Below are 25,690 nucleotides of genomic sequence, written 5' to 3'. Positions count from 1 at the left end.
GGTCATCCAGCTGCTGCTCTAGTTCCCCAACACGGTCATTCAGAAGAATCAAATGCGTGAGAAACGATCTCTCACATTCAAAACCATGCTGACTATCTCTAATGAGCCCCCATCTATCCAAATACATATATATCATCATTCAGAATCCTCTCTGGTAACTTACCTATCAAAGATGTTAGGCTGTAGAATAAAGCAACTGCAGATGCTGGTTTACACTAAAGGACACAAGGTGCTGAAGTAAATCAGCGGGTCATGAAGAACATGAGTGGGTGATGTTTCGGGTTGGGGTCCTTCTTCAGATGTTTGGCTCACTGGTTTATAATTCCCAGGCTTTCCCCAGCAGCCCTTCTTAAATAAAGGCACATTAGCCACTCTCTCGTCATCCAGCACCTCACCTGTGTTTAACGCTGTTTCATATAACTCATCGAGGGCTCCCATACAATTCCAGATGAAATTCTTAATTGCCGTAGCATAACAGATGTGAACTCATGGATAACATAATAAACAGTGCACAATTCTCTCACTGCTGCTGCATGACCACTGAGTTCCTCCAGCACTTTATTTTGTTTTGCTCATAATTTCCAGCATCTGCAGTCTCCTGTGTCTTTCTCATTTTGTCTTTAGCATTGACCCCACATTTGCTCCTACTGTCAAAGCCACCAACTTCTAGCATCCTCTCCGTGCCCTTTCTGTGAAGCAAGGCAATGCTTGCGTTAATATGTCACCGGGCAGAAGTCACCAAGCCGTGCCCACAGACTGCCCTGATGGCATTTGACAATCATGTATCAAAGACTTTTCCACAGTTTCAAACGTCTCTGGTGTTCACAGACATTCAGAAACAGTTCAAAATAAAATAATAAAATCTATTGAGAAAAAAGTAATAAACCTTTTAACCTAAAAAAATCATAAAACCTATGTAAATTCAAAACTTTGGCGCAGCGGTAGAGTTGCTGCCTTACAGCGAATGCAGCGCCGGAGACTCAGGTTCAATCCTGACTACGGGCGCCGTCTGTACGGAGTTTGTACGTTCTCCCCGTGGGTTTTCTCCGAGATCTTCGGTTTCCTCCCACACTCCAAAGACGTACAGGTATGTAGGTTAATTGACTGGGTAAATGTAAAAATTGTCCCTAGTGTGTGTAGGATAGTGTTAATGTGCGGGGATCGCTGGGCGGCGCGGACTCGGTGGGCCGAAGGGCCTGTTTCCGCGCTGTATCTCTAAAATCTAAAAAAAAAATCTAAAAATTACACTGAGCAAATGAAGGAGCCGTGCTGGATTCAGCAGTTATATCTGGCATAATGCGGTGTGGGTCTGATTCTATAATGAGTTTGACATAGCAAAGATATATCTCATCATGAACCAATAAACTTAAATGATGCAATGCAAAATGACAAGAAAGGTAAATAATTGCATCGGGCACCTTTGTATTCTTTTCTTCAGTTTAATTATTTGGAAAGTGTCGCAAAAAGTCACAGTTGCCAAGGTTGGACTAGTATTAAATATTAAATCTAAACTATCAATATGTAAACAAATTAACACTATTTGGACAACGTTCTTAAATTTACATTGATTATAGGAGGAAGTTAAGAGGTGGCACTTTGGATTTTAACATCACATCCTGTATATTTGAAAACTATATATCAAGATTACAAAGCAAGACAGCAAAAATAATGAATGCGATCAGGGCTGACACAGTTCACAAGGAGGGCCATTAACATTCTTCAAGTTAATCAGAATGACACAGTTGTGAAAAGAAACAATAGTCGTTCATGTAGCCAGCACACTGGCAAAACACTAAATCTTAACCCTTACAATCTGAAGAAAGTTGTTACTTTGATAATTAATTTTTCATTGGTTCACACAATATCAAATACTTGAAATAAATAATTTCATCTTAAATCAATGGTTCCTTAATATAAGAGCCTTATTAGGAACCAACCACCAAGGTGGTGTGAAAGCAGGAATACTTCCCAAAGATGAAGTCCCCGACTGACAAAAGAAGTTATAAAGAAATTAGTTGCACTATTTTACTTTTTACATGAGTGCTCTTTAGCATGTCATATTAGAACGTAAATTTGCTAAACAATGCAACTTTGAGGGCTATGGCTCAGATTCCAGAAATGTCATGTAAATACATCAGGCAACAGTACAGATTTTTTTCAGAGTCTGCTAGTATTCCCAATATTATTAAATAAAAATGTAGAATCAGTTTCATAGTTGAATCTATTTATATAACCAAGTGAAGAAAAAATGTCAGGATGCATTAGCCTTGCTATGCAATATGCATGTTGAGCTATTAATATTGCTAATTGCACTACATAATATCTCAAACCATGGTGAATTTATAAAGTATCGATCAACAGTCACGACCATCCTGACTTTTATCGTCCCAAATGATTCATGACTTTTTTTATCCAAATAATATTTTCTATTTCAGGTACCTATTTGGACCAGTTCCAAATAAGTCTGCACAGTTTATTTCCACTAGTTGAGTGAACTATTTCCACTAGTTGAGTGAACTGCTAATTATATATACGGGCACTCCCCGACTTACGTAGTAGGCAAATTATGTACATAATAGTACATGTAAACAGGTTCACAATATGTGGTCCCGTTTCCTGAATGACTTGTGTTACTACAACAGGAGACGGCGGCTTCATAGACATAAAATCGTCCCCGGGCTCACTTTGGTTGGACACTGGGAAGGCAGGTGAGGACGAGGGATGCGATCCCCGCCCGAGTCGCCAACGTTTTCCAGAAAGTGCACCAGCGACCCCTTCGCCCGCTGCCGCACCGTCGGGTTGACGCGGCTGTTGTTGTGGCTCACGTTGTAGCCCCTGGCCAACAGTGTTTCTTCAGGACGCCACCACCAACAGGATGCGCTCAGTCAATGCGGGGCTCCCTCTCCTCTCAACAGACGCTTCCTCTTTCTGTCAGCCGTCGCTGTGACCACTGCCCCTCCACCACCGCCTCCTCCTCCTTCCCCCCGGAGTCGGCGATACCTTCCATCTTGAGGAGGGGAGGAGGTGGCAGTGGAGCGTTGAGCAGCACAGTGGGCAAAGCGATGGGAGGAGGAGGCGGCGGCGGAAGGGGGAGTGGACAAAGTGATGAAGTGGCAGGTGGCAAGAGGGGAGGGAGCCCAATGCTGAATGAGTGTATCCTGTCAGCGGCAGTGGGCTGAGGAAAGCGTGTTGGCTAGCAGCTGCAATGTGAGCCGCAACAGCAAGCATGTCAACTGGACGGTGGAGCAGCTGGTGAAGAAGGGCTCACTGGGGCAGACCAGCGGCATCGGCACCTAGTTTTAAGGTGAAATGACACAATGCCTGAGTAACGCAGCGGACTGAATCAGTTCTGAAAAGGCACCTGACCTGAAATGTCACCTATCCATGGTCTCCAGAGATGCTGCCTGATCTGCTGAGTTACTCCAGCACTTCGTGTCATTTTGCATATTAACCAGCATTTACATAAAATCTGACTTGCATATAGTTTACGGAACATACACTAAGGAACAAGTCGGGGAGTGTCAGTGTGTGTGTGTGTGTGTGTGTGTATATATATATATATATATATATATATAAAACATTAAATACACATATATACACACACCCACTTATATATATATATACTTTCTAACCATCTTCAATTATCCCAGTGTTGAAAGTTTGTCTATGAGATCATCAATTGTGTAAATGATTAATTTCACATCATCTTTCTCAATCATTCTATGCAGACTATGTTTGCGAAGTATAAGGTCAACATCAGTCCCAAGAACATTTTCAGCTATTTTCAGTGAGACCTGCCAGGGAATATGCTCGTCCTTCATTCCATGGATGAGTCTCATCGGACAGGTTATTGGAATGGCGCTGTGCAAGACACAGTGGTTTTCAGCATCTTTAATAAATGAGTAAGGAATCTTGAAAAATTCTGCATCCTTTTGCTTGTTTGGCAAATACCATTCACCTTTTTCTTCTATTTCTTTCTTTGTCTAACAGGAACAACAAGCAATTTAGAATGTGTTGCAAATATAGATTATCACATTAGTTTGAGTGAATGATTGAAAGATAACAGCTTGGAAACAGGCAGGGCCCCAGCTATGCTTGCCTCTTTGTCGTATAAGAAAACAACTGCAGATGCTGGTACAAATCGAAAGTATTTATTCACAAAATGCTGGAGTAACTCAGCAGGTCAGGCAGCATCTCGGGAGAGAAGGAATGGGTCTCGACCCGAAACTCAGACCTTCCTCAGTCTGAAGAAGGGTCTCGACCCGAAACGTCACCCATTCCATCTCTCCCGAGATGCTGCCTGACCTGCTGAGTTACTCCAGCATTTTGTGAACAATTGCCTCTTTGTCTTGTACGTCGAATGATCCCTGTTCCAGGCGTACACTGGCTCTATCCCCAAACTCTATCGCCGCTACATTGATGACTGCATTGGGACTGCTTCTTGCACCCGTGCAGAATTCATGGACTTCATTAACTTCACTATCAATTTCCATCCTGCATTTAAATTCACTTCGACCATCTCCCTCCCCTTTCGTGATCTCCTCCTCCCCATCACAGTAGACTGACTATCGACTGACGTCTATTTCAAAACTGACCGACTCCCACAGCTGTCTAGACTACACTTCTTTCCACCCTGCCTATTGCAAAACTCTATCTCTTCATCCCAATTCCCCCGTCTCCGGCGCATCTGCGCCCAAGATGAGGTGCTCCATATCAGGACATCCGGGATGTCCTCATTCGTTAGGGAACGGAGGTTCCCCTCTTCCATCATAGATGAGGCCCTCACTCGTGACTCTTGGTATCCCCCAGCTCCGTCCTTGCACCCCCTCCCCCTAGTCGCAACAGGGACTGAGCCCCCCTAGTCCTTACCTTTCACCCTATCAGTCGTTGCATACAACACATAATCCAACAACATTTTTGCCACCTCCAATGGAGATCCCATCACTAGTCACATCTTCCTATCACCTTTTCCACAGCCAACAGTGGACCTTTGTCGGCTCTACCTTTCCTTAATCGTTGTTGCTGGCGTTGATTTGTTATTTTCATATCTTTCATTCAATTGTTCTTTGTACCTTTTCATACCTTTAGTTTCCCTCTCCCCTGACTCTTAGTCTGAAGGGTCTCGACAGGAAATATCACCTCTTCCTTTTCTTCAGAGATGCTGCCTGACCCGCTGAGATACTCCAGCATATTTTTTAAACTATCTTCGGTATAAACAAGCATCTGCAGTTTCGTCCAAGACAGATTTCAGTCCACTGAGTTCAAGCTAACAATCCGTTACCCGTTCACACTGGTTCTATGCTATCCCACTTTTACATCCACTCCCTAGACACTTGGGGCAATCATTTGTTTATTTTTACAGAGGCCAATTAACCTACAAACCTGCACGTCTTTGGGATGTTAAAGGCCATGAGCCTCTAGTAGCCTACACTTATCTATCTACGTGGAGTACACAAAAGTCTTCAGGTCAAGAAATCTTTATTAACCAATTTGACCATGTCCATACAATATAGGGCAACAAACCTCTTATTAATGAACTGGGGCCTTATAATGGACTTTAGAGTCAGTGTCTTCAGTTCATTTTAGTCAGTTTAGTTTATTGTCACGTGCGCCAAGGTACAGTGAGAAGCTTAAAGTACCATCGGCCCACTCGTCCATGCCAACCAAGATACCCCATCTAAGCTTGTCCCATTAATGGGCAGATCCTTCACTAGACAAACTCACTAGTCACCTGTCCTAAGACATTTTAGTTGTAACTGTACTATAACTGCTTGACAAAAGGTATCTCTCATTCTGGAAAGGGAATTTACAAAACTAAGGGCAATCACAGTCGCACAGCGGTAGAGTTGCTGCCTTACAGCGAATACAGCGCCGGAGACCCGGGTTCGATCCAGATTACGGGTGCCGTCTGTACGGAGTTTATACATTCTCCCCGTGACCTGCGTGGGTTTTCTCAGAGATCATCGGTTTCCTCCCACATTCCAAAGACGTACAGGTTTGTAGTTAATTGGCTTGGTAAATGTAAAAATTAACCCTAGTGGGTGTAGGATAGTGTTAATGTGCGAGGGTCGCTGGCCGGCAAGGACCAGGTGGGCCGAAGGGCCTGTTTCCGCCCTGTATCTCTAAACATCACCTTTCATCATACCCTTTGCTACATCCAATGCCCTCAACTATTTTATTAATAAGTGTAGAGTGAATCACATTGACTGAAGACTACCTTCTGTGAAGGACAGTCCAGTCCTTCTTTCAGAACGTTACTTGATGGAAAAAATAATTATATCGTAATTGAGAAGATGGTTTATTTACCTCCAAAGGAAGCTGCCTGAAAGCAGTCACCAAATAATCAGCTCCTGTAGCTATGCCAACGAGTCCAGCTACCCTCTCTGGTCGTGCTATGGCAGCAAGGAGCATCAGCCATCCTCCCATACTGGAACCCACCAGAATCTGAGGAATAGATATTCATAATTGTGTAAGAACTGCAGATGGTGGTTTAAGCCGAAGGTAGACACAAAAAGTTGGAATAACTCAGAGGGACAGGCAACATATATGGAGAGAAGGAATGGGTGACGTTTCGGGTCAAGACTCCTTCAGATATTCACTTAATTAGTTTACTACATGGACAGAAAAATAATTAGTTTCTCATGCGATAGAATGCGTGGAAAAGAAAGAGAAAATGCTTAATTTTCTTCACATTTCACCATTGAAAATATATTTGATTTGCAAATGTTCTCAGTACTGATGAAAGGTAATTTGACTTGTAATATTAATACTATTTATTTCTCCAAAGATGCTGCCTGATGCAATTAATATTTACATCACGGATGAAAGTGGGAATTTGTGCTTGGAGGTGCTAAATGACAACTTTTCATCTGTTTACATCAAGGCGAAGAGCATGGAGGACAGCGAGATCAGTGTGGAGAATTATTAATATGCGAGGGCAGTTTGAGAGTAAGGAGGTGGTGGTGTTGGGGCTTTTGAACACCATTAAGGTAGATCAATCCCTCGGACCTGCTGAGATATATCCCAGGTTATTGGGAGAGGCAAAAGAGGTAATTGCAGTAGCCTTGACAAAGGTCTTCTCTAGTCACAGGCGAGATCCAGGAGAGAAGCTAATGTTGTTCATTTAAGAAAGGAAGTAAAGAGAATCTAGGGATTTATAGGCCAGTCGGTGGTAGGGAATCTATTGGAGAGGACTCTTCAGGATAGGATTTTCTCCCACTTGGAGGAGGATGGGTTAGTTAGGCACAATCACCATGGCATTGTATAAGGCAGGTCATGTCTTAATAACTTCATTGTGTTTTTTGTGGAGGTGACAAAGATGACCGATGAGGGCAGAGTGGTGGATATTGGACACATGCATTTTAGTAAGACATTTGATAAAGTGCCCCATGGCAGGCTGATACACAAGATTAAGGTGCATGGGATTAACAGTGACTTGATGTTATGGATTCATAATTGGGTTACTGATAGAAGACAGAGGGATGCGGTGGAAGGCCAACATTCAGGCTGGAGGTCTGTGACTAGTGAAGTTCCGTAGGGATCGCTACTGTTTATGAGATATATAAATAACTTGGACATTAATGTAGATGGGTTGGTTAGTAAGTTTGCAGATGACACTGAGATTGCTGAGGTTATGCACTGTGAGAAAGACTCTCAAAGTATACAGTGAGATATAGATGAGCTACAAAAAAAGTGGCAAAATGGAAGTTGGAGTTTAATCCGAGCAAGGGCGAGGCTTTGTACTTTGGGTGGTCAAATGCAAGGAGAAAATAAACAATTAATGGCATGACCCTTAACAGCATTGATGTACAGAGTGATCTTAGGATCCAAGTCCATAGGTCCATGTAAGTGGCAACATAAGTAGCTAGAGTGGTAAATAAGGCATATGGTATGCTTGCTCAATGCATTAGGTATGAGAGTCAGGAAGTCATTTTGCAGCTTTTTAGAGCTTTGGTTAGGCCACATTTGGACTATTGCATTAAGTTCTGGTCGCCCCATTACAGGAAGGATGTAGAGGCTTTGGAAATGGTGTATAGGGTTATCAACAGAGCTTTATTTGTCATTCGGTACCAAGGTACCGAACGAAACTACATAGCAGTCACACAAAAAAAAAGAACACAAGACACATGACCCCAACACAAACGTCCATCACAGTGACTCCAAACACCCCCTCACTGTGATGGAGGCAACAAAACTTCCACTCTCTTCCCCACGCCCATGGACAGACAGCTCGTCCCCGACCGACCCGCACAGTCCCCGCAATGATGCCTGGATTAAAAGCAATTAACTAAAGGGAGAGGTTAGACGGACTTGGATTGTTTTCTCTGGAATGCTGGAGGTTGCAGGGAAACCCGGCAGAAGCATATAAAATGATGAGTCATTGAGGGTAGAATGTCAGAATCCTTTCCACAGCATGGAAAAATCACATACTGGAGGGCATAGCTTTAAGCTGAGAGATACAAAATGTAAAGGAGATGTATAGGTTATATTTTTTTTTTACACAGAGTGCCTGGAATGTGCTGCTTGCTGGGTCTGGTGGCTGAAGGAGATAAGTTTATGGCATTTATAGACTTTTGGATATGCAGGGAATGAGGATTACAGGATATGTGCAGGTAGACAAGTGATGGTCTTGGGATCATAAATGGCATAGACATTGTGGGCCAAAGAACCTTTCTATGCTCGATCATTGTTCTATCTATTTTCTACCATTTAACAAGATCATGACTGAGGTAAATTAACTTTGACCGTACAAAACGTCAGCCATACAAAACTTGGTTAGACCACTAAAATGTCGAGCACATGGAACTGCAGGTGCTGGTTTACAAAAAAAAGACATAAAGTGTCAGAGTAACTCCATAGGTCAGACAGCATCTCTGGGGAACGTGGATAGGATCAGGACCCTTTTTCAGACTGGTTGTGGTGGGTAGCGGAGGGGGGAATTTGGAAAAGAAGTGGAGCAAGTCAAAGCCTGGCAAGTGATAGGTGGACACAGGTGAGGGGGTTGTGATAAGCACATGGCTGGACAAATGCCGTAGATGAAAAGACAAAAGGTATGAGATAAGGATAGAAGAAGTGCGAATTGTGAAGCCACAGGAAGGAATATACGTAGGATGGGATGGGGAAGAGAGAAATTGGTGCCAGTCCAGATGGGGCACATACTGCAGTTTTACAAAAACATTGGTTATATTGCACTTAGAGTATTGTGTACAGTTCTGGTTGTCACACTACAGGGAGGATGCAGTAGCAATTAACCATGGTAGGCTAATCCAGAAGATTAAGATGCACGGGATTAACGGTGATTTGTTCGTATCGATTCGGAATGGCTGACTGATTGGATGACAGAGGGTTGAGGTGGAAGGACAATTTTCAGGTTGGAGGTCTGTGAAGAGTGGAGTTCCGCAGGGATCTGTGCTGTGCGGAAGGCTATCACGGTATGTAGACCAGTAACAGAAATGGGCGGAGAAGTGGCAAATGGCATTTTTACTGATGAAGTGTGAGGTGTTGCACTTTGGTAGGTCAAATGCAAGGGGAAAATACACAATTAATGGCATGTACCATTACAGCCTTCATGTCCAAACCCATAACTCTCTGAAAGTGGTAACACAAGTAGATAGAATGCAAAGGTCATATGGTATGCTTGCTTTCATAGGTTTGGGCATTGAGTACAATAGTCAGGAAGTCATGATGCAGCGTTGTCGGACTTTGGTTAGGCCGCATTTGAAGTAATGTGTGCAGTTCTGGTCACCCCATTACAGGAAGGATTTGGAATGGGTGCAGAGGAAGTTTAACAGATGATGCCTGAATTTGCAACATGACTTCCTCGCTCTTGTACTTAATACCCTTAGCAATGAAGTCAAGCATATCACATGGCTTCATCAACGTCCTATCTACTGGTCCTGCCACCTTCAATGAGCTATGAACGTGGACTCCAAGATTCCTCCGCACATCAATGCTGTTAAGGGTCTTGTAGCTAATCCACATCCTGCTGTATCTTCTGACAGGGTTCCTGACTTTCTGCAACTCCTCCAATTTTGATGCCGTCAGCAAACTTGCCCGCCAGCCCATCTACATTTACATTGAGATCATTTATACATAATCACAAACAGCAGTGGGCCCAGTGCAGATCCCTGCGGAGCTCCACTGGTCACAGAGCTCCAGCCAGAATATCCATCCTCCACCACAACCCTCTGCCTTCTGTGGATAGGCCAGTTATGAATCCATACGAGCAAGTCATCGTGAATCCCATACATCTTAATCTTCTGGATCAGCCTGCCATGAGATACTTATCAAAAGCCTTACTCAAGTCGTTGTGTACAACATCGACTGCCCTACCTTCATCAATCTCTTTCGTCACCTCAAGTGATCACATCTGCATAAGATTATTTTGAATAGGGATAAGTTTGTATTTTTGGGGAAAGCATTACATTTGGAGTACGGCTGGTTACAACGTTGTTAAGCAGGAGTTCAGGAGAGTAAATTGGGAGCAAGTGTCATTGGGTAAATGTGCATCTGACAAGTGGGAGTCATTTAAAGACCAGTTGATCATTCAGGATCGGCATGTCCTAGTGAGGAGGAGAGCTAAGCATGGCAAGGTAAGGGAACTTTGGATGACCAAAGAAGTAATAAAAAGCACAAAGTGCTGGAGTACCTCAACAAATCAGGCAACATTTGTGGAGGGAACAGATTGGCAGCCTTTCAGGATAGAACCCTTTTTCAGCCATTGTGCTAGGGAGGAGAATATTGTAAAAGAGAGTGGTAGTAGGACAAAGTCTGGCAAGAGATAGGTGGGTACAGGTGAGTCGAGTTTGACTGGTAAATGGGTGGAGTGAGTGACAAAAGATAGAGGTAAAACAACACAAATTGCCATTGTATCTTTGCGGATCAGGCAGTATCTCTGGAGCGAATGGAGAGGTGTCATTTCTGGTCGGGACTCTTCTTCAGGCCGATTGTATTGGGGGAAGTAAGATGTTGTGATTTGTAAGTTATACAAGTAGTGTAAGAAAATAACTGCAGATGCAGGTACAAATCGAAGGCATTTATTCACAAAATGCTGGAGTAACTCAGCAGGTCAGGCAGCATCTCAGGAGAGAAGGAATGCACAAAATGCTGGAGTAACTCAGCAGGTCACACAAAATGCTGGAGTAACTCAGCAGTCTGAAGAAGAGTCTCGACCCGAAACGTCGCCCATTCCTTCTCTCCTGAGATGCTGCCTGACCTGCTGAGTTACTCCAGCATTTTGTGAATAAATACCTTCTGTAAGTTATACAAAGTCGGCATCACAGTGGTACAGCTGGTAGATCTGCTGCCTTACAGCGCCAGAGACCCAGGTTCGAATCTGATCTTGGGTGCTATCGGTGTGGAGTTTGCATGTTCTCCATGTGACCACGTAGGTTTCCTCTTGGTGCTCCTGTTTCCTCCCACATCTCAAAGACGTGTGGGTTGTAACTGGCTTCTGTAAAACTGCTCCTAGTGTGTAGGGGGTGGATGAGAAAGTGGGATAACGTGGAATTAGTGTGAACAGGTCATCGGTAGTCAGCAATGAGTTGTTGGGCTGTAGGGTGTTTTTCCCTGCTGAATCTCCAAACTAAACATAAAAGAGAGTGCATGTAAGGTTAAAGATGATGAAATCATTCAGGACCTTTGAGGAATTCAGGACCTTAAAGCAAGTAGGAAAGAACTCAAGCGAGTTGAGAAGGGCCAAAAGAGGCCATGAAATGTATTTGGTGAGTCAAAAAGTCCCTAGGCTTTTCATACCTCCATTTAAAATAAGGGGGTAACTCGGGGAAAAATAGGACTGCTCAAGGTTAAAGGAGAGAATTTGTGCTTGGAGTCAGATGATGTAGGCGAGGTACTGAACAAGTACTTTGGTTCTGTATTCACGAAGCGGACAGTGAAATCAGTGTGGAAAATACTAATGTACAAGGGCAGTTTGAGATCAAGAAGAAGGAGGTCTTGGGGTTCTTGAATAGTGTAATGGTGGATAAACATTAGGGCCCGATGGTATCTATCCCAGGTTATTGGGAAAGGCAAGACAGGAGATTACAGGAGCCTTTACAAAGATTTTTGCACCTTCTCGAGCCACAGGCTAGGTTTGGACAACTGGAGAGCAGTCAAAGATAGGCACAAAACGTTGATGTAACTCAGCGGGATAGGCAGCATCTCTGGAGAGAAGGAATGGGTGACGTTTCAGGTTGAGATCCTTCTTCAGACTGATATCAGGGGAGAGGGAGATACATAGATAAGGAAGACAAGATGTGAAACAGGACAAAGGGGATAGAGATCAAGGAAAATGTAGATTATTGTTAGTTGGGAGAAGGTAACAACAAAGCAAACAAAGATAAAATGTAATCGGAGACAGTAAGACTGGTCGGAGAACTGGGAAATGGGAGGGATAAAGAGAGAGGGAAAGCAAGGGTTACTTGGAGAAGTCAATGTTCATATCGATGGGGTGTAAACTGTCTAAGCGAAATATGTGCTGTTCCTCCAAGTTGCGCAGGGCCTCACTTTGACAATGGAGGAGGCCCAGGACAGAAAGGTCAGTGGGACTGAGAGGGGGAATTAAAGTGTTTAGCAACCGGGAGATCAGATATGTTTAGGCGGACTGAGCGGGGGTGTTCAGCGAAACGATCGCCGAGCCTGCGCTTGGTCTCGCAGATGTATAGGAGTCCACACCGGGAACAGCGGATACAGTAGATGAGGTTGGAGGAGGTGCAAGTGAACCTCTACCTCACCTGAAAAGAGCGTTGGGGTCCTTGGACAGAGTCGAGGGGGGAGGTATAGGGACAGGTGTTGCATCTCCTGCGGTTGCAGGAATTCAAGATTAAACAATCAGTCTGGAATTTATGGAGACAGCATTTGTAGTATATTGCGTTTAGCATTGTCATATCGGGAAGTGATAGAAATATTGAACATGCAAGCGAACTTAAGTAAAAATAAGCATTTTTTTCTTATGGAGAGAATAGTGAGTGAGCACAAGGGTGGAAAAGGTACCAAATTTGCAAAGGTTTGATACAATAAGGGAATATGCTTATGACAAAAATATGCACCAGCTGTATGGCAGAGGCTAGTTACCTCTGACGGCAAGTTTAGCATGCTGAAGTACGGCAGAAATTTATTAATTAGTCACTGAAGTCACTTTTACTTTCCTCTCAGCTGAAAATAGTTTTGCCTCCTTTTTAAGTTTTACAAGTTAACATTTCAAATGTCGAGTTAGAATTTTTTTTCTTGTTTTCCCATTTGTCTTGTACAGTTGCAGTGAATAATAGTTTGTCATAAATACCTCTGAACGTATTGAAAAGAAAATCTGAGCCTAATAATTTACTGGGGCCATAAAATCTTACTTGTGGTCCTTCTGAGACGTCATCGAGTATGGCCAAAACATCCTTCTTCCAATGGCCTACTGTATAGTCACTGAAGTTTCCATCAGATTTACCACATCCTGAATAATCAAACCTTAGAGGCAAAACCAAATATTGTAAGACATGTATCTGAAACAGCCAATTTTACGTCCTTATTAAATTACAGGCAAGATCAAAAATATGCACGGAAATATCTAGAAACTTTTTCTGTCGTCCATTTGCTTCACATTGCATAAAACCTTCAGAACACACTGAACATCAGAAATAGAAACAGAAAATGGTGGCAGCACGCAGTGGGTCAGACATTATTTAATGCAAAGAGAAACAGTTAATGCTTCAGGTTTGGAACCCGTAAATGATGCATCTTAAAACAGAAACATAAAACTTTTCTCCTTCCATTTTTATTAATTAATATTTTAAATTATTTTCAGATTTTAATGAGCAGGGATTTTGTTTAAAGAATTTATTAGTACCTTTGTACAAATCTGCACATCTAAACAAGACGTGTGATCAAATTACTCAAAAGATGAAAAATGAACCAGAAATGTCTACAGGAAAAGTCAAGTTTTATCTTTGTCAAAGCAACATGAAGTTAATGAAGTAGATTCAGCGTAATGTCAATTTTTAAGGGGCTAGAATACTTGAAATAAGGGGATGTGAAAAAAGCACAGCAAGCGGGTTTCAAAGTAGATCACATTTTCGAGGTTAAATGTGATTATTCAGATTAGCAGGCTGTGGGAAGTGCAGTGCTATGTTACACAAAGGATAAGAAGACTGAAAATAGTAATAATTATTATGTTGCTATGTTGATGTACACAAACATTATAAAACATTAACACCATATACAGATCCAGTCAACATGCGTAGAGACGTTATTGCTCTCGACGACCTACAGGGGAAATTCACCAGATGTTGCCTGGGATGGACTATTTCAGTTATGAGGAGTGACTGGTTTGGCTGGGATTATTTTCCTTGGAACACAGGAAGCAGATAGAGATTTACAAAATTACGAGCGGGGATGGCGGGAAATAGTAGGAAACATTTTGCTTTGGTAGATGCATCTAAAATGAAAGGGCAACAGTTTAGGATCAAAAGCGTTAGAGGATAGTTGGACTGCTCTGCCTGAGTGGGTGGTGGAGGCATCTATACTCACCACATTTAAGAAATATTCAGGCAAACATTTGAATTCCCAAAGCAGAGAAGGCAACAGGTCAAATGCTGATAAAAGGAATTATCGTAGGAAAGTACTTAATGGTTGGCATGGATGTGATAGTTTAAAGGCCTAATTCAAATGATGCATTACTCTACGATATATCTTCACATATGGCAATATGTTAGGTGATGCAAGTTAGTTGTTACTGCAGTCAGCAGTTTATTGACACACAAAATGGTGAAGTTATGAAATGTGGAAATGAAAACCATTTGAAACTACCTTGTGAAGTAAGTGAAATGAACAGCGTAGGTCAGGGCCCATTTCAACTTTGTCCAGCCGATTGATAAAGAGGATTATCCATTTTAATCTCACACATGGCACGAGGCATTTTGCAGTATGGAATAGATTTCCTCAGCAATCTCCCATTGGGGTGGAAAGTGGACATATGGCAAATGTGTTAGTGGGAGAGTCCCGTGCGAGTGTTGATCAGAAACATGAGGTCCAAAAGAAACAGGTGGTAGGGTGGCAGAATAGGTGGCAAAGAGGAAAGGTTGGACAATTTGTCTGGCGTTGGGGGCCCTGCTGATGGGGACAGGGGAATACAGGGTTCAGGCAGATGGCTGGAAGGAAGAACAGGGTGGTTTGGTGTAGGAAAAAAACCGCAAGGAAATTGCTCAACGACCCTGAGGGTTAAAAGAACAAAGCATGATCACAAAGTTACTTAATTCATTTATAGTATGCATAATTTTAACAGATCAGACATATCCGAGGGCACTGCTGGGAGCTAAAGAGGAAATTGCAGGTGGCCTGGTTGAGATTTATGAGTAATCTTATTAACGGTAGATTTGCTGCCTTACATAGCTAGAGACCTGGGTTCGATCCTGACTAACAAGTGCTGTCTGTCGGAGTTTGTACATTCTTCCCATGACGGTGTGGCTTTTCCCCGGGCGCTCCGGTCTCCTCCCACACTCCAAAGATGTACAGGCTTGTAGGTTAATTGGCTTTGGTAAAGACTGTAACTTATCCCTAGTGTGTTGGGTAGTGCGAGTGTATGGGGATCGCTTGTCGGCGTGAACTCGGTTGGCTGAAGGGGCAGTATCGCTGTATCTCTAAAACTAAAAATGGAGATACCAAGCAAGGCAAGTGTGGATTCATTCTCCTGTCTGCCTGTGTCACCATGGCCTACCTAATGCCAGGATCAGGAATCAAATTTCAGGGACTGGACTCACGGACCAAGTCTAGACCTTCGTTAATTCTAGACGTACTATAATAATGAGCAGATGGTTGCTACTATAAAACAGTAACAATACTGGTGGGTGCAGGTTGCAAAGGGGTAGAGACCGAGGGCATAAATCTGTTACTGCATAACACATTAATTATATTTATTTCTACCTGTGCCATTAATTCATTTGTCCTGTTAAGAATATCATTGTTTTGTATATCACTGGTGGGCATCTATCTGGCACCGTGTGACACTGTGGTACAACATTATTTGGCTCAGACTGGCTCGGTAGAATAGAAGCTCAGTGATTTGATGAGTGGGTTGGTGGTGGAGTGGCGAGCAGGTGCTACCTGGTAGATTGATAACTGTTTTAAAACATCACTTGAAATTTTTATAAACGGTTATCTATATACTAAAACTCTTTTTTGTTTGTTTATTCCTGTACTACAGTCAAAACGGTACACGATAGCGTGACAATTTTAGGCCCACCTGGCTCACCGTCATCCCTTTGGTGCTAATGGAAGAAGTTTCATTGAAATTGGGTGTTATATTTTTTAAGTTATTCACATTTTAAAGTTTAAATCTATCTCCTAGGGAGAGAGGGAGGTGGAGCGAGGGGGAGAGGGAGGGAAGGAGGGAGGGAGGGGAGGAGAGAGGGGGGAGGAAGGGAGCAGGGGGGAGAAGGGAGGGAGGGAGGGGGAGGGGAGGGAAGGGGGAGACGGGGTGGAGGGGGGAGGAGAGGGTGCTGCACCAATGCAGGAGAGGTTTGGGCCCAACGGGTCCACTTGGTCTAGTATATAGCTAAAATAAATCTGGTATCCTTTGAGTGCCATTACTACGTGGTGCAGACCACATAACTTGTCCTCCTTGTAGATAAATTGTGCGCCACTTGAATGGAGGAGAAACAATATTGTGTCGGAAGGAACTGCAGATGCTGGTTTATATATGTGGACACAAAATGCTGGAGTAACTCAGTGGGACAGGCAGCATCACTGGAGAGAATGAATGGGTGACATTTTAGGCCGAGACCCTTCTTCAGACTGAGAGTCAGGGGAGAGGGAAACGAGAGATATAGACGGTGATATAGAAAGAAATAGAACAAAGAAATGAAAGATATGCAAAAAGGTAACGATGATCACGGAAGCAGTCCAGTGTTACTTGTGGACTAGGTGAAAACGAGTTAGACAGACAATGAAACTCACCACAGCACTAGTGAAACGAGTACAATGACTCTAAGGTATCACAAAATGCTGGAGTAACCCAGCGGGTCAGGCAGCATCTCAGGAGAGAAGGAATGGGTGACATTTTGGGTCGAGACCCTTCTTCAGACTCTGGTGGGGGAGGGACAGAGTGAGAGGGATGCGTTACTTCAAGGTAGTGAAATTTCTAAACTGGAAGTTAGAGGTTGATGGGGGACCTCATTGAAACTTACAGAATAATGAAAGGCATGGATAGAGTGATGTGTAAAGGATGTTTCCACTGGTGGAGAGTCTCGGACCAGAGGCCACAGCCTCAGAATTAAAGAGCGCTCTTTTAGAAAGGAGGTGAGGAGGAACTTCTTCAGTCAGAGGATAGTGAATCTGTGGAACTCACTGCTACATATGGGGCTGTGGAGGCCAAGTCAATGGATATTTTTAAGGCAGAGGCAGACAAATTCTTGATTAGAACGGGTGCCAAGGGTTGTGGGGAGAAGGCAGGAAAATGGGATTAGGGGGCAGAGATCAGCCATAATTGAATAGCAGATTAGACTCGATGGGCTGAATGGTCAATTCTCCTATAACTTATGGACATGAACTTGTGAAATCAATATTCATACCACTGGGTTGTAAACTGCCCAAGCGAAATATGTAGTGCTGTTCTTCCGATTTGCGTTTGGGCTCACACTGACAATAGAGAAGCCCAGGACAGAAAGGTCAGCAAGGGAAAGGGGAGATAAAATATTTGGCAACCAGGCCCAGGTGGACTGAGCGAATATGATCAGCGAAACATATACCTCGTGTTCAGAGAAACAATATTGTTGGGCAAGCGGTAAATTGTAATTAAATGATTATTTAGACAATTAGTCTCTAACATTAACAAATATTGCATTTATAAAAGGTGCAATATATATATATATATATGTATAGATCATTGTAATCCCTGTAATTTTGCCATACAATACCTTATGAACGAATGGCCAAGTGATTTGCAGAAATCTTCAACTGCCAAAGCTTTATCTGATTTCATGCTGGCTGCAAAACCAGGTAAGTAAATGACTCCTGGATTTCTGCCTTTTTGTTTCTTGTATGCTAATTTAGGAAGGTCAGGACGATTTAAGTATTGGGTTGATTTCTTTCGACACCCTGCAACAGCAAACCATGAATCAACATTAATAGCATGAAATTAGAGCCCAAATGAGCCACATGTGTGGCAAACAATCTACATTAATATCTAATCAATTTAAAGATATTTTCATCTTTGGTGCTGCTTCCAATTTCATTCCAAATTCAGTAAATTTGCAATTTTTGTTTTTGCTTAGCTACAGTCTGTTTTCTAATCACTTTTCAACATTCAGACTTTGCTTCAGTTTTCTAACATGGTCTACTCTGAACACATGGAAGTGCCAAGGAAACTGCCTCCACGATGGTGGTGGGAGACGAAAGAGAAATTTGGCAGCTGTGAAACGGACCGTGAACTTACCTCCCACACCCTCAGAAAGTGCCCTAAACCTCCGTGACCAGCCCGAGAAGCAGGGCATGGCGGCCTCGCGGCACACAAGTGGAGAGACGATTGTGGAGGAGACAGAGGGACCTGTTGCAGTGGCCATGGGTGGTGGTGTTGGCCGAGCAGCCAACCTCTCCTTCACCCATCCAGTGCCATCAGGACACCGAGACGTAAAGTGAGAATTTAGTGGAGAGAGTTAGCAGCTTCCAGCGCCTGGGTGTGCAGTGCTTGAAGATCTGAAGAAGGGTCTGAGGAAGATTCTCAAAAATGAAACGTCACCTATCCATGTTCTCCAGGAATGCTGCCTGACCTGCTGAGTTACTCCAGCACTTTGTGTCTTTTTCTATACTCTGAAGATCTCCCCTGGGTCCAGCACATTGGTGCAATCATAAAGAAAGCTCACCTCTACCTCCATAGAAGACTGAGGAGATTTGGTACCTCGACAAATACTCTTTTGAACTTCTACAGATGTAGAGAGTATACTGACTGGTTGCATTATGGCCTGGTTCAGTAATTTAAAAAACACCCAGGAATCCAGTCCATCACAAGTCCTGACCTCCCCACCTTCAAAGGGATCTACAGGAGACTGTCTCAAAATGGCAGCTAATATCAAATGCACACGACCCTGGCTATGCTTTTATGTTACAACTACTGTTAGGAGAAAGGTACAGGAGCCCGAAGATCGTGACCTCCAGATTCAAGAACAGCTTCTTCCGAAAACCATCAGACTCTTGAACATGCATAGCACTAACTATTCAGTAACTATGATCTACTACAGCTCACACACTTAAGTTGCACTATTAGGGTTAGTATTACTGATTATTAATTGATAGAAATAGAGGAGATTGTGTCAAAAATGAATCCTCTCTTTCTTCTAAACTCAAGGGAATAGTCAGGTCTCCTCAAACCTTCCTCATACTGCAATTGGAACTAGTCTAGTCAATCTTTCACTTAGGCAGTCTGAAGAAGGGTCTCGACACGAAACATCACCCATTCCTTCTCTCCTGAGATGCTGCCTGACCTGCTGAGTTACTCCAGCATTTTGTGAAATAAATACCTTCGATTTGTACCAGCATCTGCAGTTATTTTCTTACAACCCAGCAGTACGGCTACTGGGCTATAGTTAACATGGAAGAAAAACATTAGTGAAGAATGAGTAACCTAATGCCAATATACATATATACACATTCATGGTAGATGCAAAACTCAGCAAGGAAATGACTCATGCATTTAAATGTTTAATTTTCTTATTCAGAGATGATTTACTGAGAGACAAGCAAGCAGTGTGTCGAATAAAGTAACAGAAGATTTAAAACTTGCTTGGGAGCTGTGTGAAGAGCCCTGCTAGCAGCTCAGAAATGGTAGAATTATAAATGCGGAAAACGGATAACCACATATAAAAGGCAGGATTATTTTAAAGGGATAAATGACAAGCTCATCCCTGAAAGAAAAATAAATGATGTCTATTCAGGCAACACTTCCAACCCTGGAACAAATGAGAGAAGGGGCAACAATGTTTCTGATCTCCCTGAAAGCTCCAGCAACATTGGTTCTTCTGCTGGGAGGAGCTGCCGATGGTGGTTTAAAACAAAGACAGACACAAAATGCTGAGTAACTCAGCAGAGCAGGCAGCATCTCTGGAGAAAAGGAATCAGTGACGTTTCGGGTCGACTCCCTTCTTCGTGTGATTTTTTTCCCGGGTGCTCCAGTTTCCTCCCACATTCCAAAGACGTAAAGGTTTGGAGGTTAATTGGTTTTGGTGAAAATTGTAAATTTGTCCCTATTGTGTCAAATAGTGTTAGTGTACGCTGCACTGTTTCTCTAAAGTCTAAAGTAAAGTCACCCTCTGTCAGGAAATGTTGCCCCTCAGGTTCCTGGTAAATCTTTCCCCTATCACACCTTCTACCTCCGTCCTCTTTTTTTTGATTCTCCTACCCCGGAAAAGTGCATTTGCCACGAAATTTGACCACTTTGGTTTCTGAAGGACCCTATTCTCTCTCTACTTACCATCTTTCCCTCAATGTTCCCAGAAACATTTCTTTAGTTTCTACTTAATTTTATCTGCCAGAGCTATCTCTCCTGGTTGCCTTCCTGATTGAGGAGCATGCTTATGAAGACAATCTCCTATACTCCTCCAGGGATATATTTGATCTCAGTTGCCAAGACCTGACCCATGCCTTCTTTTTTTCCCCCTGGAGACCAGCCTCAATTTCCCACAGCATCTGAGTCCTGACTGAAATCACATTCTAAACAGCACAATAAAATACATAAAGAACTAATGCCTCCAGGCCAGGCACATTTTTCAAATATTTCTAGCGTTCCAATCATCAATCAACTTCACTACAATTAAAGGGCTATACGGCACGGAAACAGACTCAACAACACAACTTGATTATGGAGACCGTTGCCTAGCTGAGCTATTCACACTTCCCTGCCCCAGTCCCATATTTAGATTTTTTTTAGATTTAGAGATACAGCGCGGAAACAGGCCCTTCGGCCCACCAGGTCCGCGCCGCCCAGCGATCCCCGCACATTAACACTATCCTACACACACTAGGGACAATTTTTACATTTGCCCAGCCAATTAACCTACATACCTGTACGTCTTTGGAGTGTGGGGGGAGGAAACTGAAGATCTCGGAGAAAACCCATGCAGGTCACGGGGAGAACGTACAAACTCCGTAGTCAGGATCGAACCTGAGTCTCCAGCGCTGCATTCACTGTAAGGCAGCAACTCTACTGCTGCGCCACCGTGCTGCCCACGGCAGCATATCCCGGCAAACCATATATAAGAAGGAACTGCAGAGGCTGGTTTACATTGAAGGTAGACGAGCATTTGTGTCTCTCTCCAAACCTTTCCTATCCATATACCTGACTCATCCATATACTGCGTTTAAACATTACAATTGTACCCACCTCCACCACTTCCTCTTTTACAGAGAGGGTTGCTGGATGTGGAGGTGACGGTTAAGGAAGATACCATAGTGGCATTTAAGAGACTTTTGACTAAGCCTATGGAGATATAGGGAATGGATATGGATTATGTGCAGGCAGTTAAGAGTTGGCATCATGTTTGGCAGACATTGTGAGCCAAAGGGCCCATTCATGTCCTATACTGTTCTATTAGCTACCCTTAAGCCTTCCAGCACCTCTCTTGTGGCTGCAATTTCTTCCTATCCTAAATTACACACTATAGGATACTGGAGATTGAATTATCTTTGTCCATTAAGTGTAGCCTTTAGAACAGTGCCATTTACTTTAGAATGTCTTGCTTTTTCTCCCAAAATAACTTATTTTACACTTCTCAATAAGCGAGTTTGGTATCTCGACTGAGCATGCACAGATCGTAGGTCACAAGGGCTAATCATTCTCGCCGGCTGATCAGCTGCGTGTATACAGACCGGCGTTTCATCCGTATTTTCCAGTTTTGCTTTGTAGAGGTAAGAAAATACTGCTTTAAAAATATTAATCAGGTGTATTTATGGTTAATTTGCACAAAACTACGATGATTTTGTAGTTTTTATTGCTTTATGCTGTGGTGAGTGAGCGAGATCGTTAGGATTTTTTTTTGCATTGTAACTTGTACCGGAGCAGCGCCTCAAGCGGGAATATGTCGCACTCCCCAAACCACGAGATATTCTTGGTTTTCGCAATCGTTCTTGGATTGTCCGCGATGCAAAAGAAAAACAAACGTTTGAGTGAATGAACTGCTGCTTTGTGCGGGCGGTGGCTACAGTCCGGAATGCCAATGGATGACCACCGTAAACCTGAAACTGCTGTCCTTGCAGCGATTAGACAGCTGCAGAGGTCAGCATCCAGCGGAGCGGTTTGTCTGATCAAACCCTCCCTATAATATCACCCAGAAACACATCACTCCGGTAGATACCAAATGCTGGATTAACTTACCAGGACAGGCAGCATCTCTGGAGAGAAGGAATGGCTGATGTTTCGGGTCGAGACCCTACAGGAAGGGTCTCGACCTGAAACGTCAGCCATTCCTTCTCTCCAGAGATGCTGCCTGTCCCGCTGAGTTCCTCCAGCATTTTGTGTCTATTTTCGGTGTAAACGCTTGGTGCTTCATTGCGGGTTACAGAGCTCCCTCCCACCCTAGGCAATGTCATTTGTGCCGCCGCCAGGATCAGACCCGGCGCTGCACAAACTCATCCTCATTCCACACAAACCTCGCTCCTCTTCACCCCTATACTGCTCCCAGGGATGGCGGTGCTAGCAGAGGCTGTGTTCGCCAGTGCTGGCTCCCTGTAGCCCGTTGCCTGGGTCCTGCTCCCTTGATCACACCCCCGCTGCGCGTTTCCGATTGCAACACCTGCAACCTGACGGAGAGGGGGGAGGGATGGGTCTGGGAGGTATATGCCCGCCTGTCCCAGGGACCACTCTCATGGCAGCGCTGGCTATGAGGATTGAGCCTGTCAGGTGCCGCTCCATCAGGTGCCGCTCCATCAGGCACTTGTAGGCAAAATGGGACTAGCCCAGTAGTCAGAGAAAGAGAGAGAGAGAGTAATACAGCATGGAAATAGGCCCTTTGGCCTAACTTGCCCATGCTGACCAAGATAGAAACATAGAAAATAGGTGGAGTAGGCCATTCGGCCCTTCGAGCCTGCACCGCCATTCAATATGATCATGGCTGATCATCCAGCTCAGTAACCTGTACCTGCCTTCTCTCCATACCCCCTGATCCCTTTAGCCACAAGGGCCACATCTAACTCCCTCTTAAATATAGCCAATGAACTGGCCTCAACTACCTTCTGTGGCAGAGAATTCCACAGATTCACCACTCTCTGTGTGAAGAAATGTTTTCTCATCTCGGTCCTAAAAGACTTCCCCCTTATCCTTAAGCTGTGACCCCTGGTTCTGGACTTCCCCAACATCGGGAACAATCTTCCCGCATCTAGCCTCTCCAACCCCTTAAGAATTTTATATGTTTCAATAAGATCCCCCCTCAGTCTTCTAAATTCCAGCGAGTATAAGCCTAGTCTATCCAGTCTTTCTTCATATGAAAGTCCTGCCATCCCAGGGATCAATCTGGTGAACCTTCTCTTTACTCCCTCTAAGGCTAGAAGATACCCCATCTACAATAGTCCTACCAACTCATTTTGGACATATCTCTCTAAATCTTTTCTTCCATGTACCTGTCCAAATGTCTTTGAAATATTGTTATTGCATCTGCCTCAACTACCTCCTCTGGCAGCTCGTTCCATATGCCCACCGCCCTCTGTATGAGAAAGCTGCTCCTGGATATTCCGATTAAGTCTTTCCCCTCTCATCTTAAACGTATGTCTTTGCTTCGAAGATCTACTCCACTGTAATGCTGCTTCTTGTTGTTTTCTACAAGCACGATTTGGCCATTCCTTTCAATGCAGTATATGAACTTGGTCAGGTGGGCCAAAGGGCCCGTTTCCATGCTTTATTGTTCTAAATGATAAGTGGTTTGTTTCATGCAAGAAAACTGCTGCTGGGTGATAATTGTCTAAAAGCTTGAACTTAGTTATCAAATATAGCAACCTGCCAATGTTCAGTTGGGCACAAAGCTACTGTATGAGGCAGAAGGTATCAAGATCCTTCAGTTAAGATGTAACAGAAAGCAACACTAAAGTTCACCAATGGGAACAACTAGCAATTTCTCAAGGTAATTATTTTTATAGGTGAATGATCCCGTTTTTTAAAACTGTTTTGATGTAATCTCTGACAAACGCAATGATTTGCCTTGAACGCCGAGATGGTCCTGTGTGAAGTATTTCACCGGTTGGCATGACAGGCAGGCCTCCCAGGACATCACTGACCGCCAATACAAGCAATTCATACTCCTGCACCATTTCACTCCTGTACCACCTGTACTCGTTTTCTCCTAACACACAGCTAACAATAGATACACAAAATTATGGAGTAACTCAGCGGGGGACAGGCAACATCACTGGATAGAAGAAATTGGTGACGTTTCAATACCTTTCTTCAGACTGAGTCAGGGGAGAAAGATAGAGATAAGGAAGTGCAACATGTGAAAATGTGACAAGGGGGATAGTGATCAAGGAACATGTAGAACAGATCATTGTTAGCCAGGAGACGGTAACAACAAAGCAAAGATTTAAAACATAAACGTGGACAGTCAGACCAGTCGGAGAACTGGGAAGGGGGGGGGGGGGGATGTAGAGAGAGGGATGCTGTTCCTCCAATTTGCACCGGGCCTCACTGTGACAATGGAGGAAGCCCAGGACAAAATGGTCAGTGTGGGAATGGGAGGGGGAGTTAAAGTGTTTAGCAACTGGGAGATCAGGTGGGTTTAGGTGGTCTGAGCAGAGGTGTTCAGTGTTCAGGGGGGGGGGGGGGAGGGGAGGGGGGGGTGAAGGGGAGGGGGGGAAAGGGGGGGGAAGGGGAGGGGGGGAAGGGGAGGGGGGAGGGGGGGAAGGGGAGGGGGGAGGGGGGGAAGGGGAGGGGGGAGGGGGGGAAGGGGAGGGGGGAGGGGGGGAAGGGGAGGGGGGGAAGGGGAGGGGGGAGGGGGGGAAGGGGAGGGGGGAGGGGGGGAAGGGGAGGGGGGGAAGGGGAGGGGGAAAGAGGGGGAAGGGGAGGGGGAAAGGGGGGGAGGGGGAAGGGGACGGGAAGGAAGGGAGGGGAAGGGGGGAAGAGGGGGGAAGGGGAAGGGGGAAGGGGAAGGAGAGGGGAGGGGGGAGGGAGGGGAGGGGGGGCTAACTTTCGCACGGGGTAAACAACGCTGGCGGGCCGCCGCTCCTGCAACGTTGGTGAACCGCAGGCCTCCTCCGCCGAGCTGCCGCCCGGTGTGTGTGTCGCAGCTTACCCGCGGTGAGGGCCCACGGTGGCCGCCAGCGCACGGCGGCGCTCCCCACGTCCACTAGGCCCGGCAACCGGCAGCGCGCCGCGACCGCCATGACAGGGAGGGGGGGTCACTGACCACGGCCGCTGCATCAATATTCAGCAGTCGTGGAATTACCATCGATGAGGGGTCGGATACTGAATATTAGAGCCGCGGAATTAAAATCAATGAGGGGTCGGGGACTGAATATTAGAGCCGCGGCCGCGCAATTAACATGACTGAGGGGTCGGGGACTGAATATTAGAGCCGCGGCCGCGGAATTAACATCGATCAGCTGGAATCGGAATATTAATGAGCCGCGGCCGCAAATGAATGTTAACGAGGGGCGGTGACCGAATATTAATGAGTCGCGGCCGCATAAGGAATATTAATAAGGGGATGGGAACAATATTGATGATCCATTGCTGCAT

General features: G+C 44.4%; 1 protein-coding gene across 1 annotated transcript; it reads right to left on the bottom strand.

Annotated features, from left to right (window-relative positions):
- Positions 1 to 1,446: 1,446 nt before the first annotated feature.
- Positions 1,447 to 25,553, bottom strand: LOC144595592 (palmitoyl-protein thioesterase ABHD10, mitochondrial-like). Its single transcript, XM_078403158.1, has 5 exons — positions 25,245 to 25,553; positions 17,895 to 18,075; positions 13,341 to 13,452; positions 6,307 to 6,444; positions 1,447 to 3,983 (listed from the first exon to the last, which is right to left on the bottom strand). Exons 1-5 carry the CDS (start codon positions 25,333 to 25,335, stop codon positions 3,642 to 3,644), a joined length of 864 nt encoding a protein of 287 aa, XP_078259284.1. The 5' UTR covers positions 25,336 to 25,553; the 3' UTR covers positions 1,447 to 3,641.
- Between the last annotated feature and the right edge of the window lie 137 nt (positions 25,554 to 25,690).

Source organism: Rhinoraja longicauda, chromosome 7 (assembly GCF_053455715.1).
Source record: "Rhinoraja longicauda isolate Sanriku21f chromosome 7, sRhiLon1.1, whole genome shotgun sequence".
Taxonomy (NCBI): Eukaryota; Metazoa; Chordata; class Chondrichthyes; order Rajiformes; family Arhynchobatidae; genus Rhinoraja; species Rhinoraja longicauda.
Note: the sequence above shows the minus strand (reverse complement) of the source record. Positions and strands in the feature narration are given on the sequence as shown.

What these genes read in the sequence shown, in the direction of transcription:
- LOC144595592 (XM_078403158.1), bottom strand. Translation starts at nt 25,335, where the DNA reads ATGGCGGTCGCGGCGCGCTGCCGGTTGCCGGGCCTAGTGGACGTGGGG. An exon ending in ACGTCTCAGAAGGACCACAA is followed by an intron (nt 6,445 to 13,340) that starts GTAAGATTTTAT and finishes TCTATTCCTCAG; the next exon opens with ATTCTGGTGGGTTCCAGTAT. An exon ending in TCAGGCAGCTTCCTTTGGAG is followed by an intron (nt 3,984 to 6,306) that starts GTAAATAAACCA and finishes TGTTCCTGTTAG; the next exon opens with ACAAAGAAAGAAATAGAAGA.